We start from the raw sequence: 20,174 nt of genomic DNA, 5'->3' as shown, positions 1-20,174 counted from the left end.
GGGAGGTGTGGGGGGTCACATGGATATTACATCCTATTTCTGACACTTCCGCTATAAATCTGAAAACTCCTTCCGTACAAGGAAGAGCCACCTCCTTACGCTCTGCCTTTTTTTTTTTTAAAGTAGCTTTAATAGTTTACATGCATTTTGAAAACTGAAACTAATTTTACTTTTCTAGAACAATTCTTTCAACACAGGAATGTAGTCTGAGTCAGTCCTACTGGTGAATCTCGTGACTGCCAAATAGGGAGAGATGAACAGAAGGGTGAAAACAACTGTGCTTTGTTTCCAGAAAAGTACAGGATGGTTTTACGCTAATCTCTTTGATTTTGATCCATGCAAGGGGACAAAGGGAGACAAAAGGAGGCCCCATCATTTTCGGAGAGTTGATGAGTCTGGCCTCATTATTCCTTCTTGAATTTTGAGTGGATGATTTTACTCATACATAGCAGGAATCTTGGCATCTCTAACCCCATTCTGTCCCCACAGACGGGCTGATATGGTAATTTGTCCAGTTTTGCCCATTTCCTTCTCATGGTTGATTTTTCCCTGCCTCAGCTCACTGGGACTTTTGTTGTGGATGTATTGTGTGCCAGAAAGCTTTCAGAGTCACCAAGGGCCAGGCTCACCTCTCCAGCAGGGCTGGAGGTGAAGTGGTCTCATGGAGCATGTCAAGTACAATGAGAATGAGAAACGTGTTTTCACAGGGACAGGCTCTAGCTCACCTTCCATGCCTAATGAACTAGTGAACTTCTTTTCTCAAATTGCTTTTCACCTAAGCACGTGGCAACATTACATGAGGGTCACACACAAACAGGAGGTGGGAGACCTATCTTAACAAAAGTTTGGGGAAAAAAACCAAGGCATTCTGGTTGACCAGAAACTCAAGATAAGATGACAATTTGATCTGGCTGCTAAGAAAGTGACTGTCTTCTCAGGCTGTTTTAATTGATAGCTCAGAGTCCTGGGCCACCTGGCTGGCTCAGTCAGTAGAGCATACAATGCTTGATCTCTCAGGGCTGTGAGTTCAAACACCACGTTGGGTGTAGAATTTACTTAAGAAATTCCGCCCCCCCCCAACACAAACAAACCTCAGAGTCATGAGCAAGAGATGTACTGGGACTTCTTCCCATGTTGGTACCAGATCACACATGGAGATCTGTGATTGTCCCCAAGTGCCATATTTTAATAAGACCTCTTAGAGGTTGAATTATGTCCTTGAAAAAGTTATAGTTGTAACCCCCAATACCTCAGCATGTGATATTAATTTTATTTCCTTCTCATAATAAAATACTGTAAATGTAATTAGTGAAGGTGCAGTCATACTGGAGTAGGGAGGGCCCATAATCCAGTATGACTGGTGTCCTTATTGGAAGAGGAGAGACACAGTGGGGAGAATACCACTTGAAGACCTAGAGACACAGAGGGGGCAGATGGCCTGTGACGATGGACGCAGAGGTCAGAGTGATGAATCTACAAGTCATGGGGTGTCAAGGATTGCTGGATTGCTGGTAACTGCTAGACGCTAGGAAGAGCCTCTCCCTCAGAGCCTGCCAGAAGGAACCAACCTTGCCAGCACCTTGAAGTCAGGTTTCTAGCCTCCAGAGCTGTGAGAGAATAGATTTGTTTCCAGGCACTCAGTTTGTGGTTAGTAAGCAGCCCTAGAAAAGCAATACAGGGGCCCTGACAAATTCTGATGTACCCGGAGAAGAGTGCCCAGACTGGGGAAGACGTCTGCCATAGAGCCACTGGAGGGACTGCTGAGACAGCAGGTGATAACCTAGAGAGTTACTGAACTCTGATGACCATCTTCACATTTTTGAAGGCCACTCAGAGAGCGGAGGGCTCCACTAAACTCCAGAGGCAAGATTCCAGCTCAGCCTCCTCTAAAAATTACAACTGTCTGATAGTGGGCTAGGAAGACCCTCACCACTAGAGTTAAGGAGACATGATTTCTACACGAGAGTTGCTAAGATTCGTGGGATGATACCCAAGTTTATAGCTCATCAGTGAGGATTTGTTATTAAATGGTACCTACTTGAGGATCTAAGACCATTTACTTGGTGGTCCGTGTTATCCGATGTCAAAGCTTACTAAGTTGGCAACTGCTTGGGCTCCTTCTTCTAATTCCCTTCTCTATTTGATTTGCCTAGTCTGTATGCAGACTAGATTGTGTTAGGGACACATACATACATCCTGCAGCCAACATTTATTGATGGCCAACTCTGTACCAGCTCTATGGACTACCGAGGAAGGCAGGAATGAACAAACCTGTTGCTTTGTCCACTTTGCTACTCCTTTCTTGATAGAAACTCAAGCTATCCTGCCATTACCACTTGGACATTTCTAGTGGAATATTTGCCTCTTGACAAGTTGTTTCATTTTCTTTCTTTCCTTTCTTCCCTTCCTTCCCTCATTCCCTCTTCCTTCCCTCCCTTCCTCTCCTTTCCTTCCTTCCTTCTTCTCCCTCTCCCCTTCTTCTTCGTCTTACATGTCTTCACCCATCAGTGTTCTGCCGATCTTTACTGAGCGTAGACTATCTGTGAGTTACTAAGAGAGGTACTAAGAGAGGACATGAAGATGTACAAGCCATTGCTTGTGTTCATGGGGGTTTACCAAGTCAGCCCCCCTTCTTTATAATGATTTCTTAGGGGAGATGGGAAAGCAGGAGCAGTGAAGGCGGATCACTTACCTCAGCACACCAGAGTCATTTTGTAAGCCTGATAGTTGTGGTCATTCTTCAGGAATTATGCTCAAGAGCAAGGTTTGCCTTTTGTCACTATATGATATGAATGACTGGCAAAGGTAATTTTCTTTCTCTTCTAAGTCCTACACTCTTGCTACTTTTTGAAACTGGTTAATCATCATCTTAGCCTAAACAGACTATCTTCTAGGCTTCACAATATACATTAGGTTTTACCTTCGATGCAGTACACAGATCTGGTTGACTTCAAATTGTTTTAAACATGCTCAGTGTAAATCAGCTTTGTCTAGGAGTAGGCAAAGATGGGTCAGAATGCCAATCTGCAAGGACTAAAATCAGTTTCTTTATGCTCAGCTGATGCATAGCTTCCCTCTTGTCCCACCTGCCACCCTTTCTGAGACTTTTTTTTTTCTCCTTGTTTTTTATGGACAGATAAACAAGTCTCAGTATGGGCTGGGAAAGAGAAGAGGCCAGGTGCAGAGAGCTGACTGCAGATCCCTGTTCTGTCCATGACCTGCACGCCGGAGTCTCGACACATTGCCTGGCTGCCAGCCTGGCGCGGGAGAGGTCCTGTGCCTCTGGGAGCTCCGGGCCCTGGCTTGGCTGCCAGCCCCATGGCTGGGGAGGGGGTAGGGCTTCCTGACTGTCAGTGGTACTGAGCCCAGAGCTCGCTTGCTCTCTTTTGGGCCCAGAGAGGTTTTTCATTTCATTAGTGACATATTTTAGCATTGATGGGTACAGATAAAGGCCAGGGAACTTGCTAATACTAAGGGAGGCTTGAGCTTGGGTAAGAATCCAGATTTCCACTACTTCTACTACAGATGCTTCAGGATTTCTTTGTATCCATCCCTGGCCAGCTTCTTCTTTTCAACTCTCATTGCCGCTACCTCCAGATCACAGGGCTGTAGCGGTGTCCAAGAATAAAGTGTTATGGCCAACAGACATTGCCACCAGGCAACAGAGGTTCAGCCCTAGTACCACACTGCTATAAGTGCCCCTCTGCCTCTGCAGATCCTCCCCTATGGAAAGTTCTGGAAGCTATCACTAAGGGCCAATGTCAGCAGCACCTACCAGACCGAATACCTTGGGGAGGCTGCCTTTAGCACTCACTCCCTTCAGGATTAAGCTTCCAGGTTCAACAGTGTTTTGACTTACTCTATTCTTCTGACTCTCAGAGCAAAAGAGAAAGAAACCTTGAAGAGTGTTGGGACAACCCAATTCAGCATTCTCCTTACCTTCTCCCTATTTCAAATTTTCAAGTATTTATATTTCAAGGACCTGTAGAGGGCACCGTAGAGAAATTGAGGGCCCCACAACTTTTAACCACGTTTCCAGGTCTGCTGATCTGACGCAAGCCTCCATTAGTAAAAAGCACCCTCAAACTGGCAAAGGTCACGGAAGGCTTAAACTAGGGAATGACCTTTACAACAGTTGGTGGTTCTCCGACAAAAGCGTTTGCTTTTTTCAACCCATTCCCCTCTCTTCCTTGTCTAGAGAGCACAGAATTAACAGGAGACACATCTGTATCCTTCTCTGAGGGATAGCAAGCTGAAGTTTTCTTTCTTTCCTCCTTTCTTTCTTTCTTTCTTTCTTTCTTTCTTTTTTTTTTATTAGCCAGCTGACCTGCCTTCAAACGTGACAGGCTGTAGGCTGCGTGATGACCTAACTAATAACACAGCCCGACCAGGACTTACTCTGTCTGGAGAAAGAAAATACATATTTAGTATAAAGAGAAGATATAAGCAATGGAACGGTTGGTTATACATTATAGATTATAATAAATGAAAATATCGAGTGCATTTTCAATGATTAATGGGTGAAAACTGTCATCACGTACCGTGCATTAATCAAGAAAAAATGCACACTTCCCATAGTGGTTAACGTGCAGGCCCATTGTTCAACTTTGATAATGTGCATAATAATGCTTAGTATGACAATGAGTTGGGGTAGCTGAAAATTTAGGATGGTTGCAAGTTTGGTGTAGTATTTGGATTAGCATCTTAATCTGTGCCTTGTCGGCCTCATTGCGACACAAGCTATGCATTTTTTTTTTCCAAAACTAGCAAAAATACAGATGCATCTTTTTTTTTTGGTAACTTTTTTTTTTTTTAAATCAAGAGTAATGACCAAGGTACCTGCTTAAACAAATACTACCAGCATTCATTAGTTAGGATGGTTACATGTAAAAGAAATGATGCAAGATAGTAACAAATTCAAGAGAAGTTTATTATGAAAATGGCACCTGCGGATGAAAAAATTAAGTTACATAAAGACAACCATGTGTGTGACATGTATGAGAATCTACAAAAGTATAAAAAGAACCCTGTTGTAAATGAAGTATGTACATTTCTGATTTGCAGCATTATCAATGGTCAATGAAAAAAAAATGTTTCAAAATAAGCCAGGCACTCAGGAAGTTAGGTCCGGTTAGCTTCACACAAAACAAATGTACCATAGCTGTCGCTTTGTAATGTTTTAATTTTTTTTTTTTATATATATTGTAGAGTTGGTAACACTGCTAAGATTTTTTACGAACAGAATATCCCTTTCCCCATTATTCAGCTACTTGGCACCAGTCTCCTCATAAAAGTTTTCATATATTTGTACAAGAAATAGTTAAAAACACAGACACAGTCTTCACAGGTAATGAAGTGTTTTTTTTTTCATTTTGTAATTTTAAACACTATGGATTTAGACAGCAGCTGTGATTATCTGTTAGTTTAAATCACCAGAAATCATTTTGACACAACACAGAAACATTTATAAAAGAAAAAAAAAAAAAAACAGCTGTCTAGCTGTTCTTTGTAGCTGATAGGTGCATTCCTTTGATTGTTCGATAGCTAGAGTAGAGCTTCCAAAACTAATCTTTAAATATCCTGACTGGCCTTCTTCACCTTTGAAACCTCCTTAAATCCTTCAAGTAAGCTCACTGGTAAAATTTGTGGCGTTCTGCTTTGTTTACTTATTATTCCACAGTGATGTGCGCCCAACTCTCGGAATCAAAGGTCCTAGAGGAAACCACTCAACACAGTGATATTCAAAGGACAGCCGAATTACAGTATTAGCATTGCACACATAAATATATAGGACAATTCTATATTCCATTATCCCCTCCCCTTTTGTTTTTAAAAAGTGTTGGTTGACCTTTGAAATAATTTTCTGTCTCACTGGTTAATTGCTTTGTATGTATTGCTCCATCAGCCAACCTGGAAGGAAACCAAAGAAAAGCACCCACTGCTTATATAGGTAGAGCACAAGGGACTCTGGGAATGTTAACAACTGAGGCTATATGGCATCAATTTATTTAATATATCTGAGCAATATTCTTCAGTGCTTCATGGCGCACTCCAGAAGAAAAAGTCATACCCAGAACTCCACTGTGGGAAAAAAATGGCTCCATTAACCTTGAGCTAGTTAAGAGTCTTTTTATCTCTGAGAATGAAGAAGATTTTGGAGAAGGGGCAGGGTGGGGGAGGGGAGGAGAGATGGGGAAGGAGAAGGGGAAAGGAGAGGGAGGGAAAGAGAGGAAAGGTTGGGAGAATATACACCAGCAAAGCAACAGCAGGGATTTTAAAAAGTGGAACGGAAGATTCACAGACAGTAGAAGCAGCTTAGGGTGACATTACGGAGGAAGGCCACCACACAAAACTCACTAACCCCCAAGAATCACTGATTCACTAGGACTGCAGGAATGGGACTGGACCACTCCGGACTAGAGATAGAGCACAGAGAAGACAAAGGACAAAACAACTACATTAGCTTAGTATATACTGCATATAGCAACACACATTGAAACTGCAATGGGACTGACAGCCAAGGACACGTACACATTGCACACATTACAGTTCTCACATCTGTTATTAGATGCCTTAAAAACAGCTGCCAAAGATGGAGTGGAAGAAGAATTTATACTTGACAGTCATTTGGAGTGTTTGACACTACACTGATTTCTGGCAACAAAGACAAAATAGGAGATATTTTTTCTTTTTCTTTTTTTTTTCTTTTTTTCTTTTTTTCTTTTTTTTTCTCTTTTTTACTTAATGTGCGGTTTTCAGTTGCAGTTATCTGTTTGAAGCTTATTAACCCATTCTTTAGTTTTAAACCGTACTGGTTTCCACCTAGAAAGAAGAGAACCAAAGGGGAAAAAAAAAGCCATCAAATCAAATCAGTCCCCCAGAATACAACCTTCCTTTTTTTTTTTTTGTAGCAAGAAATGAAAAAAAAAAAAAATCAAAACATGTTAAATATCTTTTCCTTCTTTTACTCTGAAGTGTTACTGAAGTTGTAAAAATTAGCCTCAGTTAGACTGAGAAAAGGAAAAAAAAAAAAAGCTCAAAAAAAGGCAGTATGTATCTAAACTGCTCCTCAAATCAGTTTGATTGAGTTTTCCAAAAGCCCCTTTAAAAAGGGCTTTATGACCCATTAAATTTAATGTGAGGCTATGTTTGTTAGTTGGGAGGTAAAAAATTTTAAGTCCTGCAGCAAACGTTAATGAGGGCTTTGTCTTAACTAACCAAGGAGACTGCAGCAGCGGACTCCAGACCAGGACAGAACACATTTTTTTTCCAAAACCCAGCCCAGGAGCTGCATTTTGTATGAAGACATTACAGATTAATAAATGATAGCACCATGGTTTTAGAAATTAAGTTAATGTTTCAGTAATTAACATTTAGTCCAACTTTTTTTTTTAAACATTCTAGTCACAGGCCAGAAATTAAGTTTAAGAACCCAAATTATTTTTATGTGCAAGTAAGAAAATCTTAAAATCTTAACCATAAAAAGAGAATTAAATTCTGCATAAAATTCTAAAATACTATCCCCCTATTTTTTTTTTTTTAAAGGAATTAGGAACCAAAACAAAACAAAAGAAAAACCACCCCATTTCATTTGACTTAGTCAAACAGGGCACATTGTTTATGCTTGTCTCTTTCAATCTTGATCATATCAAGATCTTGCTGAAGAAACCCCATGGTTGTCACTTGAGAAATCTCTTGACCACAAGACTGAGTATTCTATGGCAGAGGCATATGCACATTAAAGACATCTTAATAAAGATGCAAAGGAAAGCAAAACAACCCAACACACATCTCAGAAGAAGACAAAATGGCAGGCAACTGGTCATCTGACTCTCTGAAGGCAAAAAATAAACATATCTTTACAGGAAAGAATAAGTCAAGTTAAAGAAAGAGGGGGTGGGACGGGGGCCGTCGTGGTGAGAGAGGACGCTGACCTGCTCGAATTCAAAGTGCTAGAATTAAAAGGTCTAAACGAAAACGCCGACGATGCCTCCGGGCGGAGCCCTGGCCCGCGCTGGGCGGCGCCTCAGTCCTCCTTGCGCTCCAGAGTCTGTGCCGCGTGGATGCCGTTGCTGTAGACCGGGAAGGGCAGCGTGGAGAAGAGTCCCTCGGCCGTGGTGAACACGTTGCCGGCGGGCATCTGCGTCAGGCTGGCGGCGCTCACGGCGCCCCCGAACGGTCCCGACATGTTGAGCCGGTGCACGTGGTGGTAGAGCATCTCCATGGGCGTCTTGGGGTCGAGGCCGAAGCCGGGGCTGTTAACGTCCACGAAGTTAACAGCGTGCGCGTTGGGCAGCAGGTTGCCCTGCATGGCCAGGGTCACCTCTGCGGGCGCGTAGCGGATGGTGCCGGTGGTGTAGACCCTCTGCGCGGCCGTGCTGGTGGCGGCCAGGGTCCCCGTCACCCTGTGCACCAGCGGGAGCACGACGTTGCCCGCCTGCAACCTCTGTAGCGCCTCCAGGTCCCCAGTGTACAGCAAGGAGTTGGACGCGCTGGGGCCGCCCCCGCTGCCCCCGCCGCCGCCGCCAGCCCCGCCCCCGCCGCCGCCCCCGCCGCCGCCACCGCCCCCGCCGCCCCCGGGGTGCTTGTCCCGAGGGGACGCCGAGAGGGGGGGCGACAGCGGGTCGGAGGCGACGGGGGCCAAGGCCGAGGTGGCCGAGGCGCCGAACTGAGTCTTGCGGGCGGCAGCGCCGTCGGCGCCCGGCGGGGTGAGGACCGAGTCGGGGATGGCCACGTGCAGCCCCCCGCCGCCCCCGCTGCCCTGCGGGGACGGGAAGTGCTCGGAGCTGGGGGGCTTGGTCATGCTGTAGGGGGATTCGTTCCTGGAGATCTCCCGGTTGGGCGGGTAGTTCCAGATGCTGCTGTCGTTGTCGAAGTTGATGGGTTCCGAGATCTCCGTCTTGATCTTGAGCACCGAGGCACTGTTGGGGGACGACAGCAGCCGCGGGGGCTCCACGAGGCCCGCGTCCAGGCCGCCGGGGCTCGACGCGCTGGACAGACGCCGGCGGCTGGCGCTGCCGCCCTTCTGCCGTTTCCGCCTCTTCTTGCGCTTCTGGTGCTTGCTGGAGGCCTGCGTGCCCGCCTCGCCCGCGCTGTCCGAGTCCTTGGCGCTGTCGGACGTGAGGGACTCGCAGTTCTGCAGCCGCAGGTCCGACTCGCTCTCCACATAGCGCTCCACCTTGATCTGCATGGGGCCCAGCGTGCCGAAGCTGTCCTCGCCCGCCTTCGGGTTCTCAAAGTCCGAGTGCTCGAAGCTGTCGTCGCTGTCGCGGCTGTCCGGGTTGCTGGAGCTGTGGCCGTCGTCGTTGCAGTTCATGTCATTGTCGCACGCGTTGCCGGACTTCTTCCTGTCGGGTTCCGGGTCTTCGCTGTTCTCGGACTGGTTACCCTTCTCGTCGGACTTGGAATTCTCGTTGTCCTCTGTGTGGGGCCAGTGGCCGGAAGTGGCATTGGGGAGAGAAGAGACCAAAGACATCAAATTAGCAGGGCAGGACCCACGTCCCCCTGCGGGGGGTGGGATGGGGAAGGGCTAGGGAGGTGTGTTGCCCTACCTGAGCTGCTCCCCGACCTTAGTCACCTAAAGCCTGGGCTTTCTCTCTCTCTCGGGGGGCCTCTATTAGCTGGGCCTTTACTCCAAGTGTGGTCCGTAGACCAGCAGCACTGGCATCACCTGGACGCTTGTTACAAATGCACAATCCCAGCTTTTCACCCAGGCCTGCTAAATCAGATTCTGTATTTGAACAAGATCCCCAGGTGATCGTTTGGCATATTAACATTGGAGAAGTCCTACAAAAATATTCAAGGCGTCAGAGTCAATAACCTGGAATAAGACATTAGTGACACAGAAAAATGATGGTATGCAAGGTGACTTTCTACGGAGGTCTGCAACCCTCCGTGAGTGAATATTTGTTCATGATTGAAAACCACACTCCTAATTCCTGAAGTTATTTTTCTCTATAGTGCTTAGCCATGCAGGGATTCAGACGGTGCTTATTTTTATTGACTTTGATCTATTCCCGCAACTAGAATATAGGCTCTGTGGGGGCAGGTCATGGAACTGTCGTCTTTTTTTGTTCCCTGCTCCCACACCACACATAAATAAGGAGCAGAGCCTGTCTATTCTAGAACTTCTGCCCTACTAAAGAACTTTGAAATGAATTCGGTTTAGGATAAGAAAACAGTCAAGATCCTCTGTGCTTTGCATCTCCTCCTGCTTCCCTGAGGTTATGTCCAGGGTAGAGGGATATGGGCATATAAGCCTGGAGAGCAGGTGCTCTAGGGATGGAGAATGGTGGTGGGCGACCTCTAGCCATCTGGTACATTAGAGGGAGAATAGATTTTCCCAATAATGCAGCTTAGGAGACTTAAGGAAGATGCTGAGTTTATGGCTCTGCTGTGGTGCTTTTGGATGGCAGCCTAGACTAGAACCTCAGGCAAATCGTGGAACTACTTCATTTCCATAGAAGAGATTGGATTAGATGAGGTTTAGGAGTCTCTGCAGCTGTAAGATTCTGTGAGTTCTCTGCTCCTCTCCAGCTCTAAGTGTGTCTGTGGAATGGGAGTTGGGGATTGGAGGAAAAATAAAATTTTAAATTAACTTTCTTTTGCCCCTGAGAACTACTAGTAAGTCTGCTTTCCAAAGATGCATTCACCAATGCCATTAAGTATCCCGCTTTGGAGGCTCAACCCCAGCTTGGCAAGGATGTGAATATTTGGGGCTGAAAGATGCAGATTGTCTTAGATGTTACTGTTTAAAGAGCCCAAATCTAGCTAGGGGGTCAGGGCGGGACTCCTTCTGTGTGGCCAGTGGAGGGCCGACATGGAGCAATTGCTAAATCAGTCAGTCTCTAATTGTGTATAGAAAGCATGTACACATGCATATGTATATATATACATGACACACACATGCACGTATGTGTATATATATATATATATATACATCTATATGTGTGCACAGATGTATATAGGCAGTACGTAAACACACACACGTGTGCTGAGAGAGACTCCGTATCAGCTCAATGTGACCTATGTCTCTGTACCCATGGGACCGTCGCTCTGCTCCGAGGGCCGCCCTCGGGCCACCGCCCACCCCTCGCGTTTGGACAGGCAAGCCGTGAGTGCGGAACATGGAGAAGGAGGAATACCTGTAATACCTGAGGTATCTTTAGAGTCTGATTCAGAGTCGGACGTCTCCGAAGATTCCGACGTTTTCTCAGGCAGGTGGGGGAGCTGTGCGATATCCATGGGTGTGTCCTTGTATTCAGGATTACTGTGGGAGGGGGAGGGAGGCACTCATCAGGTGGGCAGACACCCATTCTCGGTGGTCTGCTGTGGACCATCTTCTCCCCACTCCCTGGCCCCAAATGTTTGGAGTTGAGAGAGTTTAAAAGCCACCGCGAGAAAGCGTTTCCCAGCTCCCCGTGGGACTTGGGTGGGAGCTGGGATTTCTTGGGCTGTGGCTACAGCTGCACCCCGCTACAATGGCTGAACACCCACGTGCCATAGGAAAGCCGCTAAAAGGCTTTTAAATAATCAGGGAGCACTGAGAGCTGGAGCACTTTGCTGCTTGACATTTGTCCCAGTTGAACACCTGGGGGCAGAGGGAGGGTGAAAATTACCCTCAGCTCAGTCTTCCCATGCCTCACTGGTGTGCCCTGTCATCTCTTGGGCTCCTAAGCAGTCCATTGCCTCAGTGCCCTCGTCTTGGTTCTTTGATGGAGCTTCTCAGCTGTTCTGGGGGCTCTAAAGCATCCGGGGGTGGGGGAGGTCGTGTGCTGAGCCCTCGGTGCCTAACGATCTGACAGACACACAGGTGCACCTCGGGATGCATGGATTATGGCTACTGAACTGTCAACACACCCATTACAATCACATTTTCAGCCGCTCATGTGGTGTACACCTGTGGCTTGTTAAGCTGGGACTCTGATTGCAGTGGGGTGAGTCCCAGTGTGAAAGAGGCCCTAACAGAATGGATCTAAGCCCGTTTGCACAAATGGGCTTAATTTTTGTTCTATTTTTAATTCAGAAAGAGGCCTCTTCTGGCAAAGAGAGTTGCGTTCGGTCAGTTTGAGTTGGTTATCTTCTAGAAATGCCCCTTGAAGGCCAGCTCAGTGTATGAGCAACATGGGCTCCTGTCATCTCAAGACACAAGGAGAGCCCCTTCCCTTGAAGTGGAAAAGGCCTCTTCTACCCTACCTGGTGGCTGGCCAACGTCCCTTTCAAGAGACGATCATAGATCCGTTTGCTAATCTCTAGTGAAATGCCGATATCAAAGAGCTATGGTTTCAGTAGCTACTCTACAATGGCCAGTGTTGCTGGAAGCGTTAATTCACTAAGATGGATAGTCAGGCATTTACGCCATAGTGTGAATTAGCTTCAGTGGCAGAGCTTTCAACAATCAGATGAGACTAATGGGGGGGACAGCGGCCTTAGCACTTAGGCAGTCTCTGAACACTCTGGAGTCCCTGATTCTAGCAACACATGAGGGAACAGGAAGAAGAGCAGTAGAGGAGCGGTCATTTTGGAACAGGGAAGGAGAGGCCTGAATGGACCCAGAAGTGAGGGATTCTGAGGAGGATGAGGTGGTATGAAAATATCCCTCAGGGAAGAACAAAGGAAAGGAATGTGGGAGAGAAAAAAAAAAAAAGTAAGTTGCTCTTTTGCTAATATTTAGTAGTTGCTTTTTTGCCAAGGTCATGTCCTTTTCTTCTGGATTTTTAGCTTATAGACGTGATGCCAATGAACAGAAGACATGGTGGAGTTTCCTTGGCTAATGCCCATCTGTATTGGTCTCCTTCACAAGTCATTGGTTACCCAACTTGTAGCCTTTTGTTCTTGAACTCAGGGTGAGTCTTTGGGTTAGCTGAGATAGGTCTACCATGTTTGAGATTGATGTTCTTGAGCCTGAAAACTGGTCTTCCATCCTCTCCCTATGGAATTAGGTGGACGACAATCACCAGACACTTAGGAGTGTGTATCTTTGATCCCAGGTTAGATAAGGGTGTTGACCCCAAATTTCATGGACTAACCTCTCCTTAACCCATCTCATTGCCTCCATTTGGGGGCAGAGTAGGAAGTCATGAGACCAATGAGGCAGTAAGAAAGATCCAGACCAAATGGGATCTGAATGGGAGGGGCAAGCACATGGATGACTTCAGTACCCTATGTGACCTCAGCGCGGGGGACAGGTGTCTTCTAGTCTGTGTTGTCTCTGTTACTAATGCCTGCTTTCCAATAGTAATGGGTCTCTTTGGCACAACACCATTTTTGAACAGCCAAAGAGTGTTAATGCCACAACACCTTATTCCATTTTCTCTCTGACATGTGAGTTCTTATATCCTGCATTACACATCACCACCGTTCCATAAACATCTTGGCAAAAGGATTCCTTGATGTCAGAACCCATCTTGAGCATATCACAAACACAGGGGAAAGTTCGCATGAGAGTCAGGCCTCTGAGAAAGGCACACAAAATACACATACTTGGACTTTTAGACAGAATTAATGTAGAGTAGAAAAGGTCAAAAAAGGAAAAAGAAAGTAGATAAATGAAGACTGTTTTAAGTGGTGCACATTAAGGCCCTCTCTAGAGCAATAATCATTAGTGCCTGATTGATATGTTATTTGTAGCAAGCACATTCATGCCTTTGAGTCATCACCAATGCACACGAACACACTCTGAAGAGTCAGTGTGCCGATGAGCCACGGTTGTCAGCATCTCAGCCCTCATTTGGCTGTCTCCAAGAAAAATGGGATTCAGGTACTCCCTGTCTAGATTATCAGCCAAAGGGCATCAACTTCCATTCAGAAGACCTACTGGAAGCTTTACTATTCAGACCACGTGGGGTCCAGCATGGTGGGTTTTGGCCAAGAGAAACCCCAAACTGGAATGACGGCAGTGGGAGACAGCCAAGCCGTGAGCCTCCCGATAGTTTCAGGACAGGATAGGTGGAAAACCTCCTGGAAATTTTGCCCACAGAAGCAGACCACCTGGGCTGTTGGTCTTGGTTTCCTTTTTGCTTGTTTGACTCCAAAGGTGGGAGGCAGATGGGGAAGAAGAGAGAAATGGGGCTGCAGACTAGAATTTAGAGAGCTGCTGAGCCTGGCCGCATTTATGGGTGTCGATCTGAGGGCACATTAGGATAGCAGTAAAACTAGACTGAGGCAACATGGCATCGGGCACAAGGAGATGGCTTTCATTTATTCACTGATATTGCCCTGATTTTGGCAAAGCAGTTTCCTCGGATTATCAAAACCTGAAAGCCAAGGAAATCCAATGTGGTGTAATATGCTTAAGGTTTCCTGCCTGGGATACAGGCGGGATAAACTGAACCCATGTCCCCATGCCCTTTTGCTTAATTTTCTCAAGGATTGGAGTGCATGCATGCAAGTTTATGCGGTGGGGAGAAGCAGGTGCTTCTTGAATGCATCATCTGTAGGCAGAAATCTGTCTTTTTTTTTTTCCCCCTAGCCTGAACATTTGTGGGGGAAACCAAAGCAGCTCCTCAGAGCTGCCCAAATGTTGACAGACCAAGAATTACTGAAAATGTTGTGAATGTGCCCCAAAGGTCCCCTCCACCATAACTCTGATCTTTTCCTATTCCTCTGAGTCTTGTGGAAGGAAAAGCAGAATTTCCACATAATTCCACACCAGATACTGCCAAAAGATAATAAAACATGTCAGCTATTAACCACGGGCTGTATATTTTATAACTGACACAGAAATGAGAAAGAATTAGAAAATATACCTAAGAAGATAATTCACCCAGATGATATTCTTCTCATTTGCGTTCTTGGCATTAATAGCTATGGTGGCACTAGACTGTATCCAAATATATCCTCCGTTCTTCTGCATCCAGCGGTAGTACTTCGTCACACACTGGCCCTTATTCAGCACTGGGGGCAAAACCAAAACAAAAACACAAGGCATTGCGTATTAAGACAGGGACCAAATGATTATCATCTCTGCAAAACTGTGAGCTTAGAAGGGGGAGGTCCCTTGCTAAGCCAGGGGTGCCCTTCTGTAAGCTTAATGTAGAATGCCATTAGCAGGACAAATAAAATCAACAATTCAGTGGAGCGAGGGTTACTAGCATTTGGAGCAAGACTTGATTCCATTCTGGGCAATCATGGTGTGAAAGGAAGAATAAAAGGACTACGAATCTTGTTGGCTCCCAGAATACCTAATGTGGTGTGGATATTGTCAATGGGTTTGACGTCAGACGCTAACAAAGGAAAATCTGTATGTGATTTATTCATAGCTGCGAGGTAGATCTCTTTGAGATCCGGGATATTTGAATGGTTCCGAAGACGCTTTACCCCCTATCTTTGATCATTTCACCTCAGTGCAAGCAATACCAACCAGTGTCCCCATACATCTGCTCCTTTTGATCTTGCCGAGCAGAATTTATAGTCCGCCTATGAACGAAATTTACATTGGTCAGTCAGGGGAGATGCTCGTGAGACTTCACTGACTGTTGGAGCAAAAGAAATCCCCCAACCAAGTCAGAGAGAAACCCTGGCCTAAGGGAGGCACAGAATTGACTTGGCTAGAGCCAAATGGAGTGACAGCTCCACACAGCCTCTGAAATATGGCCCCAAATGAAGGAACAAGTAAAAACAATCAGTAATGTGAAACGGCGCCATTAAATACCCACTGAAGGAGAGCTTTAAAATGCAGATGTTAAAAATGATACTTTAACCAAAATCTTGCCAAGTTGAAATTGATTTGATTTGTATCTGGGTACTCCTGAGCTAGTAAAAGGGGAAAATGCAGTAAATCATTCCCTGAAATAAAGTGCTATGGAAAGGAATGGTTTAAAAGGATGCCGGAAACGTGCAAAACCCGCTGTTATGACTTGGCTAGGAATCGCGGCGACTCCACACCCCCGGAAAGCGCGCCAGGCGCTTGGCCACTAGAGGGCAGTGTGCACTCGTCCACGTTGCCCACTTTTTGGCATGTCCTTGTCTCCGTCTGCTAAAATGAAAAACCTCTAACTGCTGTAATAAATTTGGCTAAATTAGCTGCTAAATGGTTATCTCAAGTAATATGTATTTGCATTAATCATCTTGCTCTAAACCAGAACAAGCCAGAGTCCTAAAGACGTAGTAAATTCATATTGTCCATTTAATTACGGCTAATAAGTGCTTCATATACAATAGTTTCATGAAGTACATTTTGATTTTTTTTTGGGGGGGGGGTGGTGTTGGATGGGTAAGAGGAAGTCACTTTGGAAAAGAGCCGTGTTTTAAGGCTGTGGAAGCTCATCCCGTCACATCGGAGCCGCTCTTCGTGGCTCCAAAAGTGATCCCAGATCCCCCTCCGCATCTTAGGTCCGGAAACCTAGAAGCTCCAGCGCTTGTCTCCCCTTCTCGCTTCGCCCCACGACGCGCTCAACGAGTGGTTGTAAAATTTAATAATTATGCCTTCGCAGTTGCTTGAGAAAGATTTGTTTTGACGAGGGCTTCCCGTAGTGGCCCACTCTGTTCTGAGACTGTTCAGTGGTTTGGGGTATTTTTAAGGCCCGGAACTGTCATCTTCTCTCGGCAGCGAGGCTCCACAGGTAGCATTGTATTCTCCTTTTGTAGGCGATTGTAAGTTCTGCCATTCTGCATGCATGGCTTCCCAGGCTACAAAACTGCGTGGTGAAGCTGAGAGCGGCAAAGTACTCAGTCTGCCATACAGCTCTTCTGTCAAATCGTTGTTGCATGCAACAAGATGTGCTTTTATTCAAATCCTCTCAACCTGGTTAACTGTTAATAGAGGGAGGACGGCGGAGGAAATTCTGCCCACTGTTTTCACCCAGGGAAACGTAGAGCGCCCCCAGTGGTGGCTGGTGGAAGGTTCTGTCTGCCGTTGTCTCTGGGCTGAGGGATAATTGCAAATATCTAGTGTTTTTAACGAGGGCAAAGAGACGAAGAGGCCGCTCTTGGACCCTCACGTGAAGAAAACACTGAGATGGCAGGTTAGCCAGATTGGCCCAGCCCGGCTGGGGATTCCGGACTGGATTCTGACTGTATATAGGCAAAATTTAAAAAAAAAAATTACCCCCAGGTTACAGTGCATAGAAAGGGGAGAAGTGAGAAAGGAATTCTAAAGTTAAATTAGAATTGGCAGAATCAACATAAAAATCCACCCCCCCCATTCCTTATAATACTTTCTCTTGCTTAAAAACAAGAAAGAAACAAAATCTCAATTCTGAAATGCATAGCGAGTAAAACATCTGGCTCCTTGGTGAGCTCCATGTATGTGCCATGAAATGGGCTGCAAGACTGATGTGGTGTCGTCTCTTGGAGCTAAGGCGGTATGACTCGGTTTCCCAAGAATAAATACAGATTTATTAGGGCCCAATAATGCAGCCTTCCTCATCACCCAGGCCAAGGTGATGGCCTCGTTAGCAAAGAGAGGCTAGGCTCTCTTTAGCAAAGAGAGGAGTCTAACTAGGATAGGCAGGCTTGGTAGATCTCTGTGTGAGGAAGTGGTTGTGGAAGGACCGCTGAGGAAGGGTACCCCCTCGGGCTTCTTGGGGTGTCAGGCAGCTACTTGGGTGCCTTGACTTGCTGTGGAGAATGCCACAGAGCAGGTCTGGGAGCCCAGCACGGTCTGCTGGAGAAAGCAAATTTCACCAGTTCCATTCATTTGCCCTGGGCCAGCATGACAAACGGCTTCTAAGAGGTGAAGGCACGTTCTGGCCTAGACACAGATCTCTGCTCTTTTCTGAGGACTACTGTTTCCTGAACGTGACCTCCACGTGTCAGTGGGAAGCCAGACAGGGAGAGAGAAGGTGCCGAGTTAGCTCCCACTACAGCAGGAAATGGGGACCAAAATATTGCCCTCATTGTTTTTGTTTTCCAGGAGGTCCCATAAGAAGAAGTCACAATGGAATTTTGCTTCTTTTAACATGAACAAGGACTCATTTTTGCTTGGGGCTCCAGAATATAGATTTATGACTTTGGGATGAAGCTTCATTCTTTAAAAAAAAAAAAAAAATCATACCGGCAAATCAGTTGGATCATTCCAGCTGCGCCAGAGGCAGGATCTGACAGCTTTTCCTGAGCTCATGTGGTCCTAATCAGCTCAAGAAGAAAAGCCACCTTGGTGCCAGTTTGAAAGAGATTTTTAGTTTGTAATAAATTAGACAACTTGAAAAAAACACAAAAACTTTTTCAATTCGCTTTAATCCAGTGGCTGTTGTTTTTATTTGTGAGTTTTAGCTTTAGATAATGGAGCAAAATGAGAGAATGTCTGTGTCAGGCAATTTCCTAAAATCCCCTTTGTGGGGAAAATCCGAAAAAAGCACGTTGTAACTTACTTGATATGGAAGTCCTTAAAAAATAGCTAATTGTCCCTTGAAAAGAGATACATAGTCATCAAACCAAAGAGCTGCAGACCAAGTTCATAACAATGTGCTCAAACTAAAAAGAGCGGAAGCAGAGAAAGAAAGAAATTTTATATGTGGGTCGTATTTTTAGCTTCATACCATGATATGTCTGAGTACTTTCAACACATAATGTGGCATCTTCTCTTTGATTTATCTCTAAGTTTGCTTTTTGGTGTCCCCAACTTGGTAGAACAGCTCGTGTGCCCCTCACTGGCTTTGCTGGTCACATCACAACATCTCTATAATTACATCATTGAGGTTGTACCATAGGAATTAGTTTTCTTTAGGGCTCTCACAACATTTCGATGGCCTTTACTGAGGTTATACAGGATAATCGTGAAGGTACAGGATGGATGGATACGTGTTTCCCAGGTTCACATACAATCTCAAATGGTCCCAGGGGCCATGCTGAGCGCCTCTGCTAGCACGTGAGAACTTGTTTCTTTTACTCTGAAGTCTAGGGCATAACCAATTATTCTTGGCTGCTCCTGGTCTGAGGAGAACCAAGAAGCTGTCATCAGCACCACCCCACAAACAAGCTAAAGGTGCCTTTGAGTTACAGGCTGTGCTCTTTAGAGGACAGGGGTGACCCCACCTTTGTGAGGAAACTATGTAACAAAGAGACGTAAATCCTCCTGGCTGAAGTGTTCCAGTCCTGTTCATCTGACGATTTTTGGCTATTGGCATTAAAACCCCACCCACCCCCAATGGTGACGGGAGTGACCAATAGAGCTCAGTCAGAAGAAACCTTCAGGGAACTACCATTTTAGGACATGTGACCTGTTATGCCAAACACACTTCCCCCACAAAGGACCGAGTGCTCTGCGCTATTGGATATCCTTAAAAGAATGTCGCCTGGCCTCTCGGTTTGAGCTTAGCAGTAGGTATTCGAGAAATGTCCTGCCTGTGGAGGACAACTTCTCTCCTCCCAAACCTGATGAACTCCAGCCGAGGCACACATCCATGGCTCTGCACACAGCCACCAACAGAGGGACTTCAGTCTTCCTTGGGAAAACTTTGTCCCCAGAAATAGACCGATGACTGAAAGGACATAAAGGAAGCCTGTGTTTGTGGCAGGAACATAATTCTGTTAGTAAATCAAAACAAATCAGTACAAGTTTGCCTTCAGAAATATGGAGAAAAAAAGAGAACATGGTCTCTTCCTGTTGGGCTGTTCCACCAAATCAAAGCCAAAGATTCTAAATAGTGAGTTGCTTGTGTCTTAAAAAGAAGGAAGCAGTCTAATTCAGTTTGAAGAGGGGACGAAGAACACATATCAAAAGCGGTCTTTTAGCAAAGTGTCTCACAAAAGGACATTTTAGTGGTTTGCATATGCATTAAAAAGCGGCAATACTTGGCGTATTCAGGTAAGTATAGAATAAATAGGAAATGGTGAGATCATCGGAGATCGCACACTTCACATTCACACAGCTGAACAAAGAGCTTCATTATCGTCATGGCGATAGGAGGACGCATCTGTGGCGCCATTCACCCCTCCGTGAGGTACCTTCACCAGTGGCTGTGGAGAATGGAGAGGGGGTGTTTCTCTCAGGATCTCAAATATTATTTCGGGATTCACTAATGTGGAGTGCGTGCAAGTAACGGGTGTGTGTGTGTGTGTGTGTGTGTGCGCGCGCGCGTGCGAATCACACCTTCCTACTTAATACCACAGTTGGGTGCTTAGCTGTAGCCACTGGTTTCTTTCTACATTCACAAAACTGGCAGATGAAACATGAAAAAGAATACTGACTCTTTAATCTCTGCTTCTCCACCTAAGGCCCAAGGCAGGCTGAC

General features: G+C 45.7%; 1 protein-coding gene across 1 annotated transcript in view; it reads right to left on the bottom strand.

Moving 5' to 3' along the window:
• Positions 1-4,909: 4,909 nt before the first annotated feature.
• LOC116863090 (neuronal PAS domain-containing protein 3) overlaps positions 4,910-20,174 on the bottom strand; it is a gene marked incomplete at its 5' end in the record, with an annotated part of 28,733 nt that continues 13,468 nt past the window's right edge. The window contains 3 exons of the mRNA XM_032850592.1: positions 4,910-9,420; positions 11,145-11,269; positions 14,748-14,895. Of these exons, the coding sequence (XP_032706483.1) occupies positions 8,027-9,420; positions 11,145-11,269; positions 14,748-14,895 (1,667 nt within the window). The remainder of the gene's footprint in view (positions 9,421-11,144; positions 11,270-14,747; positions 14,896-20,174) is intronic.

This window comes from Lontra canadensis, unplaced genomic scaffold (assembly GCF_010015895.1).
Source record: "Lontra canadensis isolate GAN:19392208 unplaced genomic scaffold, GSC_riverotter_1.0 scaffold518, whole genome shotgun sequence".
NCBI lineage: Eukaryota > Metazoa > Chordata > Mammalia > Carnivora > Mustelidae > Lontra > Lontra canadensis.
Note: the sequence above shows the minus strand (reverse complement) of the source record. Positions and strands in the feature narration are given on the sequence as shown.